Source organism: Haliotis cracherodii, unplaced genomic scaffold (assembly GCF_022045235.1).
Source record: "Haliotis cracherodii isolate W230 unplaced genomic scaffold, xgHalCrac1.p SCAF_4, whole genome shotgun sequence".
In the NCBI taxonomy this organism is placed as follows: domain Eukaryota; kingdom Metazoa; phylum Mollusca; class Gastropoda; order Lepetellida; family Haliotidae; genus Haliotis; species Haliotis cracherodii.
Genome location: NW_027266297.1, coordinates 34,899,381 through 34,914,334, shown reverse-complemented (window position 1 = coordinate 34,914,334; position 14,954 = coordinate 34,899,381). Strand labels below are relative to the sequence as shown.

General features: G+C 41.4%; 1 protein-coding gene across 13 annotated transcripts in view; it reads right to left on the bottom strand.

Moving 5' to 3' along the window:
- Positions 1 to 271: 271 nt before the first annotated feature.
- Positions 272 to 14,954, bottom strand: part of LOC139480537 (receptor-type tyrosine-protein phosphatase delta-like) — a 396,576-nt gene continuing 381,893 nt past the window's right edge. For all 13 annotated transcript variants that reach the window (XM_071263629.1, XM_071263627.1, XM_071263626.1 and 10 more), the window contains 13 exons: positions 13,981 to 14,096; positions 12,895 to 13,193; positions 12,166 to 12,264; positions 11,544 to 11,663; positions 10,175 to 10,329; positions 9,036 to 9,321; positions 8,501 to 8,594; positions 7,508 to 7,584; positions 7,020 to 7,154; positions 6,607 to 6,732; positions 5,522 to 5,676; positions 4,391 to 4,526; positions 272 to 3,251 (listed from right to left, as the gene is read on the bottom strand). In XM_071263629.1, coding sequence (XP_071119730.1) covers positions 3,183 to 3,251; positions 4,391 to 4,526; positions 5,522 to 5,676; positions 6,607 to 6,732; positions 7,020 to 7,154; positions 7,508 to 7,584; positions 8,501 to 8,594; positions 9,036 to 9,321; positions 10,175 to 10,329; positions 11,544 to 11,663; positions 12,166 to 12,264; positions 12,895 to 13,193; positions 13,981 to 14,096 — 1,867 coding nt within the window. In that variant the 3' untranslated portion in view covers positions 272 to 3,182. The remainder of the gene's footprint in view (positions 3,252 to 4,390; positions 4,527 to 5,521; positions 5,677 to 6,606; positions 6,733 to 7,019; positions 7,155 to 7,507; positions 7,585 to 8,500; positions 8,595 to 9,035; positions 9,322 to 10,174; positions 10,330 to 11,543; positions 11,664 to 12,165; positions 12,265 to 12,894; positions 13,194 to 13,980; positions 14,097 to 14,954) is intronic.

Genomic DNA, 14,954 nt, shown 5'->3' with positions numbered 1-14,954 from the left:
GACGATAGTGGAGATCCTAGTTCGTTGTTTTCAACATGGCATTATTCAGGTTATATCCACACCAGGAAACAACAGCCTGACGATAGTGGAGATCCTGGTTTGTTGTTTTCAACATGTCATTATTCAGGTTGCTTCCACACCAGGAAACAACAGCTTGACGATGGTGGAGATCCTAATTCGTTACTTTCAAGATGGCATTATTCAGGTTGTCTCCACACCAGGAAACAACAGAAACAACAGTTTGACGATGGTGGATAACAGAAAACAGTAGTTTGAGCATTATTCTTTATTTGACTTTACTGGCTGAAATATTGATAAATTTCCGGATGATTCCATCACATACAAAATACCAGTTGAGATGCATGCACTGTGACCAGGTGTACGACCGAATCTTAGCAACACAAACTGATTGTACACATGCACGTAACAGCCGGGTAGGTGGGTTGTGGGCGGGCTCGATAGGCCGCGAGTTGTAAGAGTTTCGACTGGCCACACCCATAGATTTCAGCTCTATCTACAGCTTCAGCTCAGGGGAGATAATCAGGTATCTACATTATGCAATTGTACAGAGTTACGCAGTTGTGGAGTAAAAAGAGGTTTTTAACCCCTTGTCGAGTATACTTCCTCTGAAAGGTGTTTACATGTCCTGACAGTCTTAATGATTAATGAGGTTCTGAGATCTGATTTGGAATGGTAGTTTCGATATTTTGTAGCATAGTGAAATTTAATTTCACTTGAAAAGGTCATAAATATCAGCCATTGGTGATTACGAGCACTTATATCACAATGTTAGTGGCAAGAAGGTGCAAGGGCTGCTTGGTGGAACGGCTCAACTTTCAGAGGAAGTATTTAACATAACAACATCCAGCATACAACTGAACAGACAATGGAATTCCATTTCTTTCAAATGTACCTGTTCTTTGGTTTTGAAACTAAAAACAGGAACCTAAGTGTGTGACGACTACAGAAACTGAGAGAGAGGAACAAGCTTGAACCTCGAGTCGAGGGCTTAATTGGTAGCAAAATACGGAATAATTTTGGCATGCTGTGTTGCACTCGACGTGCTTGAAAAATGTGTTGCAAATTAGAACTAAAGAATGTCGGAAATTTTGCATAAGTTAATCACAGATGATCGGCTTCCTCGAAGTTTCAAAATTGCGTATAGGAAAGTTGATATTTGGGTTCAAACTTACTCAAAAGTTTGTAAGTGCGCAAGATAAAGATATTTAATTACACAGGATAGTACTTGATCACAAATAGATACATGCTTCAAAATCCATGGCATTTCTACATATCTAGCACAAGAAAGTTTAACAGGAAGAGTGATCTCCCTTAGAGAAGTCCAACACGAGATTGAATGATCATTTCTACAGGGTGGGGTACAAAGCCTGAAGTATGAATGTTTGGCCCCTAAGAATTCAGTAGAAGAAGGTCCATTGCACAATTTGAACACCTCCAAAATAAAGGTAATACACAAGGTCGAATATTAACAATACAGGTTTAAATAGTGATTACCATTCAGCATTGTGTCGCGTGACAGAAGAACACTAACACAAACATAATGCTCTCCGGGAGATTCTACAATGATGGTCCATATTAAAACTAACTACCATGATGTATAATGATCTTCCTTGATATTTTGCTCAACAATTTTCATTATAAACATCAACGGTTGTAATTTGAGTACATGCTCTACACTATTGATTGATTTGAGCTCAAAATTGTACACCTTCTGTTGACTCGGGTTACGGTCTCGAATACCTGGGTTGCATTCAGATTTTCTCAAAAGTCAACATAGATTAAATGAAAACTTCACACACGAAATGTAACCCAGTAACTTTAAAATTAACAATCAACGTTAGTAATAAATAACATCAAATTTGAAAAATTTGAATTTGAACGATCATGATCGAAATGTAACCCAATATGAGTGAGACATCGATTAATACATACACCTTATAAGTAGCGTACCTTGCACATCCGTCAGCGATGATCCTTTGACATGCTGTCCCTGAAGTAGGGAGTGTGGTCTTATAGAATCCAGCCTTGGTCTATCAAGGCAAAAGGTGTGAGAGAATACAGCACAACCTTGCGACAATGTGGAGCACATGAATGCTACATGACTTGGTAGATTATCATTCATACTTAACACTGATCCGATGACACAAGTCACATTTTTTTATATAGAAAACGGACTCACTTTTTGTTGTTGTAAAAATGGTCACCATGACAACTGTACGAGGCCTACTGATCATACCACTGAAAATGTCTGTCTATAATGTGGACACCAATAATGGAAATGTAATGAACTGAGTGATGCACGATACACTGACAATGTACAATATGTAGCAAATTGAAAAAACATAATGCAACATGAAAATAGGACACATGGATGACAATAATGATACAGTCTATCATACAATTGAAAATGGCTACTGTGTCCTCATGAAATCTCGCTCGTGCCAATTTCATCCACTGTCTCACAGCTTTCCCACATAGTTCAGTGTCCATGACGGACACGTACATACATTCTGTCATTAGACGAGGTTCACCTCCCTCTCAGTGAATATGTCTAAGCATGTCAGTATTCACCTGTTCTATCCATCAACTAAAGAGAAGACAACTATGTATATTGCTCAGTCCAGTTGAAATATTGGCTAGTACGACGACACAAGCATGGAGCACCACCGGATCACGCCAAAATACATGGATCTTTCGAAACGGCTGCTCCTCCTTTGACAAGCAGCAAGCGATGTAGGATGGAGGGTGTCACGTGATCACAAACAGTCGTTGATACAGTATGATCCAATGTGAGACTTGCTCTAGCGGCGGCGGAAGCAAGTACGGCGACCAAATATGGAAGCAGCTTGGTCCGATGATCTGACTGCACCCTCTGATGCTAACATCGCAGTTTCAACCACTTGACAGCTTGATGAATCGAATCCATGTCTTGTCACATACAAATCCCTGGTGATAAAATCTCATGAAATAACTCTTTGAACAGAGTGCACAAGTCACAGTCAAGCTGAATGTCCAAGAGCAGTCAAGTTCAGGACATGCAACCATCTAAAATGTCCTGTGTCACAGTTCCGAACTTGACTCTCCAAACTTGACGTCACAATGTCCATCTATCACCAAGGTACCGAGGGCTGCATAGCTTGAAACACGCTGTCCCCGGTCTGTCAGTTTGCATAGTGGTCGAAAGATCCCAAATACTCCAACGCTGCTCGATAGTTGAACTGGTATTGGTCCTGGAACATCAACATAAAAATTGTCAGTAAATAATATTGTGGGAGAACAACAAACTGGGTAACAAAACAATGCTATTGAGGTTATACACTTCTAACTTGGGAGGGTTTAGGAAACATTTCAAGGTACCATGAAAACATTCTTTCAAATGAGCGTCAAAATTGATTATAATGCGGTCATTAGTATTTGAGCCTGACGACTTGCAACCAGTGTTTGATAGTAGTGATTTCGACCTTTAACGTAAAAGATATGATGCAATCGGCTAGGGGCATCGCGATAAATCGAAATGTCGATATATTGCTATTGGTAAGCACTTAAAGTCAATATATCGATTGTTAAATCAGTTTCCGATCAATAGTATCGATTTCAGTTAAGAATATCGATAGTTTTGATTATATTTACCATAGTTTTAAAGTTTCAATAAAATACATGCAATGCTGTTCAAATTTGTTTTTCTTTTGATCACGAGTGGTAGTAATTTACACATGGTAATGCGGAAGCTTCTTTTTCTTAAATTATTAGGGTAAAGAAAAAACAACAGTCATATCTCAGTCCTACTTTTTGTTTGTTGTTATGGTTATCACATTCAAAGGAAACTTTAGTTCCAAGGTTTAATTCAACTCTAAAATCCATCTAAAATGATACAATTAAAAGTATCGATATTTATCGCAATAGTTGCTTGCAATATCAATAGTTATCGCAATAGTTTCTTTCAGTATCAATAGTAATTGCAATAGTGATTTCCAGACCAACAGTCACCCCTACAATCAGCCCTATTGGCTCTTATAACAAGATAACAGGCATGGGGTACAGGGGACCCATAGGCCGATCCAGAAGGGTGGTCCGGAACCAGACCTCCCCTCACCTTTTGAAAACCAAAAGTATGTTGTAGACAATCTCCCCCCACCACTGAGAGAGGATCTTGATATTTTGGCTCCTTCCCTTAATGCTGGATCCGCCCTTGGGATCTACTCTGCCCTGGAGATCCCATGGGGTTATACAGAGTTAGACAGATATTTCCAGTTTATCAATATATATGCTACATGTGGAAAACTAAAATTTCGTTCAAGACAGTCGTTCAGTGGAGTAGCATGAACTGTTGATCATTGAGTCTTGGGAAGCAATATCTTGTATGTCTCACCTCTGTCTGAACCATCGCTGGTCTCTGTGTCCTCAACATCTTCACTGTCTGGAACATGTCCACTACGCCCTCGTAACGCATCCTCTCCAACACAATACTAAGGGTGATGAACACGCCAGTCCGCCCAACACCAGCACTGAAACAAACACAGACAGACGCCTGAACAAGCTGGCCCACTAGGATGGCTTTGTTTGTTGTCTAACACCACACTCAGCAATTTTCCATACATATATGACAGCAGCCTGTAAATAATCAAGTCTGGACCAGAGAATCCACAGATTGATATCATGAACAATGATCCACATCATTCGGGAATGATGACATGCTATCAACCAAGTCACCGCGCCTGATCACCTGATCCATTTAGTCGCCTCTTACAGGTGAGGCGAAATGGGGTTTAACGTTGCGTCCAAGATTATTGCACTTATAAAGCAACGTGCATGGACGTGTGTGTGTTTGTGTGGCTGCTTGTACTAGTCCGAACTGATGCCGATTTATAGTGCTAGGTCACTGAGATACCATGCCGCAGTTGAACATTAATACCCCACTCAGACACAGTATACTGACTCCGAGCCGACCAGTCCTTGTTTTAGCCCCTTAATGCCGAGCGCCAGACAGGGTAACAATAAGTACCATCTTTTAACGTCTTTTTGTATGACGCGGCCGGGGATCAAACCCCAGACCTTCCGCTCTCCGGGCGGACGCTCTACCCACTGACCACTGAGGTCAGTCGCCTCTTACAATCGGTGTAGGTTGCTGGGGACATATTCGCACCTGAAATCCCCAACGCTTGTAACAATATTTCAGTCATGGCACAGTGTTAGTATCACGTGGGCAGAAAGACGAATGAATCAGACCCTTGACGTTCATCACTCTGGGGAAACACTGGTCCTGTCAGGATTTGAACCCATGATCTGCGGATCTTGTCAGGAAGACTTTCTTACAGAGTGAGTGAGTATGGTCTTATGCTGCTTTTTGCAATTTTCCAGCAATATCACTGCGGGGGACACCACAAATGGGCTTCACACATTGTACCCATGTGGGGAATCGTAGCCGGGTCTTCGGTGCGATGAGCGAACGCTTACCACTAGGTTACCACCTCTTTTCTTATAGCGGAAATATAATACAAACCTGCAATGAACAGTGATTGGTCCTTCTTGTCCAAATTGTTCCTTTGTCTTGTGGACCTGACCAATGAAATCAATGAATCCCTCTCCAGATTTTGGCACGCCTTGTTCTGGCCAGTCTGTGAACTGGAACTGACGTATTGTTCGGGATTGTCCATCCTGGAAACAAGAATGCAGAATTACTACACGATTCACACAGTAGACACGCAATTTCCTGTGTGACAGAGTGGTCGCAACCAGAGTTTGTGACCTTGGAATAATGCTGTTTTGTACAGTATTTTAGTTATGTCAAGGCGTGTCAACTTAATGTGGGGGAAATGTCTTTCGAGGCAGGTCTTAAGACATTTACCATTTGGTGAAACCCACGAAAGTATAGTGCTGTTAAACAATCATCACCAGGGTGAAACTGGGATTAGAAACTGCATTAGACACCAAGGCCACCTGTGCCCTTGTCTGAACCAGACAAACTCAAGGGACCCCCATGTTGGAGGTTGGTTGGTTTGTTGTTTAACGCCGCACTCAACAATATTCTAGGTAGATGACGGCGGTCTGTAAAGTCTGGACCAGACAATCCCGTGATTAATATCATGAGCATCTATCCACGCAATTGGGATTGATGACATGCATCAACCAAGTCAGCGAGCCTGACCACCCGATCCCGTTAGTCGCCTTTTACGGCAAGCATGGGTTGCTGAAGACCTATTCTATCCCGGATCTTCACGGAGGAGTGTGGTGGCACACGATAATGGCAATGAAGATGTCTTACTCAGTGGCAACAAATTCCGACGACAATCCCTTCTCAACAGCCCTTGTTACTAGTTTATACCCACCTAAATCATCCCATACTTTAAACTTGGGAGGCAAGTCTTTCTTCCGAACACAGGAAATTAAAAAAAAATAATATAAAATCTATCTGAATAAAATCTTTCTGCTGATAAGAAGGAATGAGTGAGTGAGTAAATGTTGCTTTAAGCCGCATCAGCAATATTCCAGCTATTCGCGGCTAAAGAAGGAATGACATATATCTATCTTTTAGCTCTTTCTCAAGAAAAAAAAGTATTTTCAACACAGAGGACAACAGTTACATACCCTAGCGTCTGTGACCTTGAACTCTCTGAGAATGTATTGTGGCATGTTGTACTCGGTCATGGGATCGACCACGAAATACTGATAACGGGCTGACCTCTCACTTGGCCAGTATTGGTGACATTTTTCCTGCAAATACAACAAAGCAACTTCAACAACAACTGACACACATTAACAAAGGTCTCGATGAACGTATCAGAGGCTGATCCAGGTGTTTTTAAGATGGGTGTGGGGGGAGAGAAGCAGCAATGAAGGCATCTTAATTTCTACTTACAACACTAGAGGAGAACAGTTTATAACTCCACAGATAATAAACACTTCATACACTGTCAATAGAATACAACACTACAATATTGTTCAGGGTTTGGTCTCTGTCTGCTGTCCAATATGGCAGCCAAGAGTGAATGTCAACCTACCCTGCCCATCTCTCGGAGTTTGGTCAACATGACGATGATGGTTGAGTTGTGCTCCCACAACATTCTCCAGAAGTCTTCTGTTGTCTCCGCCAGTGGACCTTGGGTGGCGATGTATGCCTTCTTGTAGCGGTATCCCTGCACATCAAACAATACGGTCACATCGATTCTTTACATAACCAAATGGCAAAGTTGACATCTGTAAATGTATTTTGCATGCATTAAAATGGAAAGTTATGTGTCAAATCGAAGGCAAGAGTACGGTTTTGTGCTGTTAGAAGTAATATTCTATTTACATCAGTGGATGAACGGACTGCACGTTATTGTACCCATGCTGGGAGTCAAACCAGGATCTTGGCAAACAAGGGGCAAACACCTTATCCATTAGTACACTGGCACACAAATTGAAGCATAAATTTCTGGTCATCAAGAAAACTGAAACAACTGAATTATGTAACAAATGTTTGTGTAAATCTAATAAAAAATCTTACGTCTATAAAGCTTGCATTGATGTAATCTGAACCATCCACGCCCCGGATCGGCTGGAGACACACGCGAGTAGACTCATCTGAAATAGGATGTTGTGTAACTTAAAATAAAAAACAGTAAGGTGTTGAGTGAGTGAGTGAGTATGGTTATACGCTGCTTTTAGCAATATTCCAGCACTATCACAATGGGGGACACCAGAAATGTGCTTCACACATCGTACCCATGTTGGGAATCGAACCGGGGTCTTTGGCGTGACGAGCTAACGCTTTAACCACTCGGCTACCCCAGTAAGGTATTGAGTCAACTACAACACTCCTTCACCTTAAAATATCAAATTCTGGTATATATTTTTTACATTCATTATATTGAAAAAATGATTGATATTCAACCTTATGAGAACCGAGAGTAAGTAAGACATTTATTTTTTCCCCCAAATCATAAAATAATTTTGATTAACATGACAGAGAATAAATCTAAGAAAAAGCCTGACAGATTCAAGTACACAAGGTAGTCTCATGATCTTGTTGGTATTGATCCATGAAGTCGCCTCTTACACCCAGCAAAGATAGGTTGCCGGGGAGCATTTGGAACCCAGCATCCCAAAAGGCAGTGGTAACACCTTGATCTCATCAGAACTGTATTGAGAGAGTGAGTTGGGTTCAACGCCGCTTTCAACAGTATTCCAGTTATATCACGGCATGTCAGCTAAATGTGGAAGGAAAGCCCGAAGAGTTACAGGTCTCAGACGTTTGCCACTTTTATGAAACCCATTAGCACAGGTATGGTGCTGGCAAACCTAGAAACATAATCGGGGCGAACCTGGATTCGAACCCACAATCGTAGGTTTCTGGTGTGTCCGAGGGGAGAACTGTAGTGACACAATGTCTAACACTGCGGTAACCTGGGATAACTGTGAATATCAATGGTTTCAAGGACTGTATTCACTAGCTATCACTGAGTCTTACAGCACGATCATCACTTTGAAACATACTTACAAGGCAGTATATTGACAAGTCTATTTTTGAATTTGTTGACTGGAAGATTTGCGCTAACAAATCTATTCGGACTGGCCTTCACATTGGCTAATCTCTGCAAAATAAAAAATTGCATATTTACATCAAGACCAGACAATCCAGTGATTGACATAATGAGCATCTATCTATGCAATTGGGATGTCCAAAATGTGTAATTTTCATAGTAGTTAGTAAACACCAAAACTCAAAATGTGCAAACCATCAAACGCTGTTACAAGTGATTTAATCATTAACTGGTTCTATATGAGGAGGCAGCTGTAATGACTTCAATAATGAGTCTAAATCACGGATACATTTCTAAAATAACTGAAATACATTTCACATTTTGGTATTGGTATTGGTGGAATTTGCTTCAAAATATTGTAATGACTCCCTTAGATCACAACAGTTACCATATCTGTATAACAAAAATGCTTGCCTTCCAAATAATCTTCCCATGATATATTTTCAATGCCTGAATGTTATTATCTGAAACAGCAGAAGGCAGTGACATTACCTTGAATTCCAGTTCCATGCCTGTGACTGTCTCGCCGGGCTCGGGGGCCGTGAGTTTCTGTATATGGGCTGTGAGGTTGCGAGCGGGGACCTCGGTGTTGCCACACTGTACCGCCTCCAGCAGAGAGTCGTGGATGAAGATATATTGGTCCTCGGTTTGTACCATGTAGTTTCGTTGAGCACGGAGGCAGGTTACATGCCCGTATATATCAACAGTCTTTTCATGCTTAATTCTCTCCAGCATGGCGTCTATCACTATGAACGCTCCAGTCCGGCCTACACCAGCACTGAAACAAGCATTGGTAACAATCAGTATCTTGGCGAGATGTTTAAGTATTTTCAACATTGAGGATTTGCTATTAATTTTAGTTGAGTATCTTCACATTCCTTCTTAAAAATCTGAGCAGCAGGAAATCCTAAAGGCAGGTTCTTCCCAGGTCAAGTTTTTATCAATTTTGACAATTATCTCCCCTTGACCTGTGAGTAACAATTACTCCTCCATACCAGCAGTAATCAACTTGTAACTGTAGGCCAAGTCACTTTCAACACACATTGTATGGAGGGGTTATCTCCCTTTGGCCTCTGACTATAATCTTCACACTATGAAGTTAGCTTGAAACTAAATCAGGTTCAAAATAACGAAGGACAGAAAATAAAGGGTTTCTACAAGGACAAATTTCTTTTACAGAGACTCAAAGATCTACAAGTTCTAAGAAAAAAATATATATATCATATTTATAGGGATGAGAATGGATATTTTCCTTTTCAGCTGAAACATCCTTGCAATTGAGCGTTGTCTATAATTTGGGGGTGTTTATGGGGGAAGCCGTAAGATTTTAAAAAATTGGTGGTCACTAAAATTTGCAGAAATTCACGGATCTGCGGAAGATTCTCATCCCTGTATTTAGGTTATTTACATGGTGCTACTAGACTGCAGCAATCTGATTGGCCAAAAGGGGTCCTCTATATAGAAGGAACCAGAAACACAAGAGGTATTAAAGAGAATTTCTCCTCATTGTTTCGATAGTCCAACATGATTGGCAGCAGCTTGATTAAATAAATTTAACATGTTTCACGTGTTTTTAAGCCCTGTGGGAACTCTACTCTACTCTAGTTTCATGAGCTACCAGAGGCACCCACCTGCAGTGCACCACCATGGGCCCAGCATCGGCTGGGTTACTGGATTTGACTCTGCGCATGAACATCAGAAGTGGTGTCGGGTGGTCCGGGACACCATGGTCTGGCCAGGCAGTGAACTGGAACTGTCGAACTTCACGCTTCTCTGGGCAGCCGTACTGTCAACACCAGCAGACATGTTACTTCAATTGTGTCAACATTGTTGTACAGACATCAATGAGTGAGTGAGTGAGTGAGTTTGATTTTAATGTGGTCTTAATGTGGGAGGAAAGTCTGAAGTGATCCAAGGCCCACTTGCACAAAGCATTCTTAGTGCTAAGACTTTGTTGAAGTATGGAAGTTGCAATGGTCTTAGCACTAAGATCACTTTGTGCAAGTGGGCCCAGGACTTGGCATCTAACACCCCGGTGAAACCCACAAGCACAGTTATAGTTCTGACTAACCTAGAAACAATCGGTGCTAATCTAGAGTCATGGGTTTTTGGCAAGCCTAAGGGGCGCAACTCTGCACAGCAAATCGCTTTGCCTTTAACAACTGTAGCACTGTGCCCCCTTCCTTTCACCAACGTAGGAATCCTGTCAGGTGAACCACCCACTATGTTACACCTTTCATGTGTCCTGTGGGGCTTACTGTCACTGTTTGTTTTCAACACCCACTCAGCAATATTCCAGCTTTATGATGGGGGTGGGGGGAAAGGAGATCTAGACCAGACAAACCAGTGATTATTATTTATGAGCAATGTGCATGGTTTATGGGTATGATGACACAATGAACTCAGTGACCGAGTCTGACCTCACAACCAATGTTGCTGCCTCGCGTGATCAGCATTTCTTGCTGGGGACTTACACTAACATGAGTCACTGAAGGGGTTTTGTTTGTTTGTTTGTAACTTAACACCGCACTCCTCAATATTTCAGTATATGACGGCTGTCTGTAAATAATTGAGTCTGGACCAGACAATCCAGTGATTGACATCACGAGCATTGATCTATGCAATTTGGATATGATGACATGCATCAACAAAGTCAGCAAGTCTGACCACTTGATCCCTTTAGTCGCCTCTTACGACAAGCATATTCGCCTTTTACGGCAAGCATGGGTTACTGAAGGCCTATTCTACCCCGTATCTTCAGTTCTCACCAAAGGGGTAGTTGAACTAATATCAGGGGTAGTTGAACTAATGTCAGGGGTAGTTGAACTTATATCAGGGGTAGTTGGAACTTATATCAGGGGTAGTTGAACTTATATCAGGGGTAGTTGAACTTATATCAGGGTAGTTGAACTAATGTCAAATAATGCATTTCAAAAACTTATTCTATGATAGTCCTTTAACGTCCACCTATATGAGCATTATTCTGAGGACAGTTCTTACCCTGGCAATTTGGAATGTTCTCACAGTGTACGTAGCTAGTTCCGTGACGTCAACCAGATGAATGTGCATTATGCCGTAAGTCTCAGCTCCACGAGATGGCCAGTACTGGTCACATTTAATCTGAAAATAAAAACATGAAAAAAGTGGTAAAACATCACCTCATGTTGAGATAACATGAAAAGGGCTCTAAAAACACATTTTTGAAAGATCATTCAACAACACTAAAGATTATTTATTTTAAAATTTATAATTTCAAGTATTAAGTATTTCAAATGCAACATGAGTGAATTAATTTATATGTGAAAAGTAGATAGACTGAGACATATTAGAGAAAACAAAAGTACTATGACCTAAGCAAGTATATTTATGTAGGATCGACCTAGGTCTATATAATTTCTAGTCCATTAATAAATTTGGTGGGTCCATGGCATGATTTGACACTCATGCAGTCTGGACCAGACAATCAAGTGATTGACATCATGAGCATCGATCCATGCAATTGGGAGACGATGACATGCATCTGTTGCAGAAAACCAATTCTAATGCAGATCTTCACGGCATGGTGACGGACAAGTTTGATTTCATAAATATTTGCTTGTGCGACTCTGAACTTTGAACTTACCCGTGAGCGTTCTTCCAGCTTGGTCATCATGACTATCGTGGTGGAACGCTGTTCCCAGACCATACGCCAGAAGTCTCCAAATGTTTCAGGTAGTGGACCCTGAAACAAGGCCATGACAGTCAGTATTCTAATTTCTGGAAGTTTTCTTTATACAACAAAATTCATTGCATCTTCTCAGACATTAAAACATCTTCCATACTTAAACAAAGTCCTACAACAATTGTAGCGCTACAAACAGGTCCAAGGGACTAAATCTCCCCTACTTTAACAGTCCTACAACCATCCTAGCGCTAAGATCACTTTGAGGAAAAGGTGCAAGGGACTAAATCTCCCCTACTTTAACACAGTCCTACAATAATCCTAGCGCTAAGATCACTTTGTGGAGCCCAAGTAATCTGCCCTGAATCCTGATAGGTGTTCCTGATAACCCGCTCCTGGGTTCTACACATGCAGACATAAAAATATACTTTGCATTGCCATGGATGCACAATAATATACATTGTACTAAATTCTTGACAAGAACTATAAAGGTGCTGTAATTAAAGTATTTATCAAATCTTACAGTACATTACAGTACACCATTTCAGTACACCATTTCAGTACGTTACAGGACCCTCATATCTCCTGCACGGACCCATTATGCGGGGACCCTGGACCCCTAGTTTTGTAGGTCAAGGTCAAATCCTGCAGTTCCATACAATATAAAACTTGACTCCAAATTGCACTGACCTGTGTGGCAATGTATGCGTTCTGCTTGCGGTATCCATCCATGTAATTGGCATTGATGTAGTCGCTGCCTGGGACGCCGTCAATGGGCTGCAGAATGACGCGGGAGTGGTCATAAGCAATGACGTTGGCGTAGCGGTTCTTGGGTTTGTTGACCTCCAAATTGGAGTTGTCCCAAGTAAACTGCTGACCTGGTTCTATGCTCTCGTATTCCTGAGAGAATTTCAAGTTATCGTTGGCTTTCAAGTTTTCAATGTGGTCTCCAAGTCTCTCAATCGGTATGGGCGGGTGACTAATCATCGCTGGAAGAGAGCAACATAAGTGTGAGTGAGTAAGGGAGACATTGAGAGAGTTGGGTTCGAATCTCCTACAGCAGTATTCAGACAATATATTTAATCTAAATTCCATCTGAACCATAGAACTCAACTTAAGACATAGATCTTATTTTCTTTCCATTTTTCAGGGTTGGTGGAACACATGTATTTAACTTCTTAAAAACATCTCAACCAAGAACCAAAATACCCACAGGGCTGCTCTTTACATAACACACAGAGGGACTCCAGAAATAGGCTTCACACATTGAACCTAGGTGGGGAATTGAACCCAGGTCCTTGGCATGACAATGCTAACGCTTAACCACTAGGCTACCCCTTCGCCCCAATTAGGTTTTAGAGTCTCTTAGAGCAGTTTTTCATGGTGTGGGAGGAAATTCCGAAGTGATGCAGGTCCACTGTCATGAAACCAAAGAACACTATGGTGCAGACAAACCTAGAATCATAATCAGGGTGAACCAGGATTCAAACCCACAATCATCAGTTTCCAGCACGACTAAGGACACAACTCTGCGTTAGGCTACTGGGTGACATGTGAACTATGGCAAAACCGGTGAGCACAGTATCTGGGATTCGAATCCATGATGTTATGTTTCTACCAATACTATGAACTGGGATTCGAACCCATGTTAGGTTTTGTAGCAAGACTATGAGCACAGTCAATCTGGGATTCGAAACCATGATGTTAAGTTTCTAGCAAGACTAAGGGACACACAGCTCTGCAGCACAGTGTGGGCTACATACAGCAGGTACTCACCAGGGGTTTGGTAGTGCTGTCGTCGCATTTCCACAGGATCCACCAGGTAAGGAGGTATGTCTACCATTACCTTAGACTCGGGTTCGAGGATGGCCCCTTTGGAATTGGACTTTTTGCTGAAAAGACATGGACAATATCGGTCAAACGTAACAAGGCTGAAAAAAAAGGAAAAAGTCTTGGTTCTCAGGCATCCCCGCATCATCAGAAAGTCTGCTGCATGTTTTGTTTTTATTTCCATTGTAAAAAAAAAAATCACAAAAATCCTAACATTTAAAAACACTGAAATCCAATACAATGTATAACATGCAGTTACTTCCCTTTACATGCGCTCTGCTTCACTGCGTATCTTGTGTTATCGTAATGGCGGCAATAGTTTGTATGTGTGTTTATGTAGGGAGGCCCTTTCCCAGGTTGATGGTACACAACTGTTATTTGATTACATACTAGTTTGAACAAGCAAAAAAACCAAAGAAAACACCACCACCCGCACTATATTTCCAAAAGTCCTTGTCTGAGAACCAACTGTTTTATTTTTTTTAAGCATAAAAGGTTGCTTATATAATTTGTTCTCACTGTATTTTAAGCGATCTAGTTGTCATATGAACACAACCATGTCACCAATCATAATGATCCAATACCTAGTGTTAATAAGTGCCAAGTTTTAAAGAGGTATAAATGTTTATATCGCATACAAGATTATTGCACTTATATAGCATCATACATGCGTACTTGCATGTGTGCTAGTGCAGGCTAATGCCGGTTCTATAGTGCCAGCCCACCGTTACCATTTCAGTTTAACATGGATACACAGTCTACTGACTCCGAGCTGACCAGTGCTTTCATTTATCCCCATAATGCTGACCGCCCGACAGAGTAGCAACAAGTACCAACTCTATCACCTTCAGTGGGGCGCTATGACAGACATCGGGTGCTGGGGAATTCCTATGTGGTGAGTGAGTGAGTGAGTGAGTGAG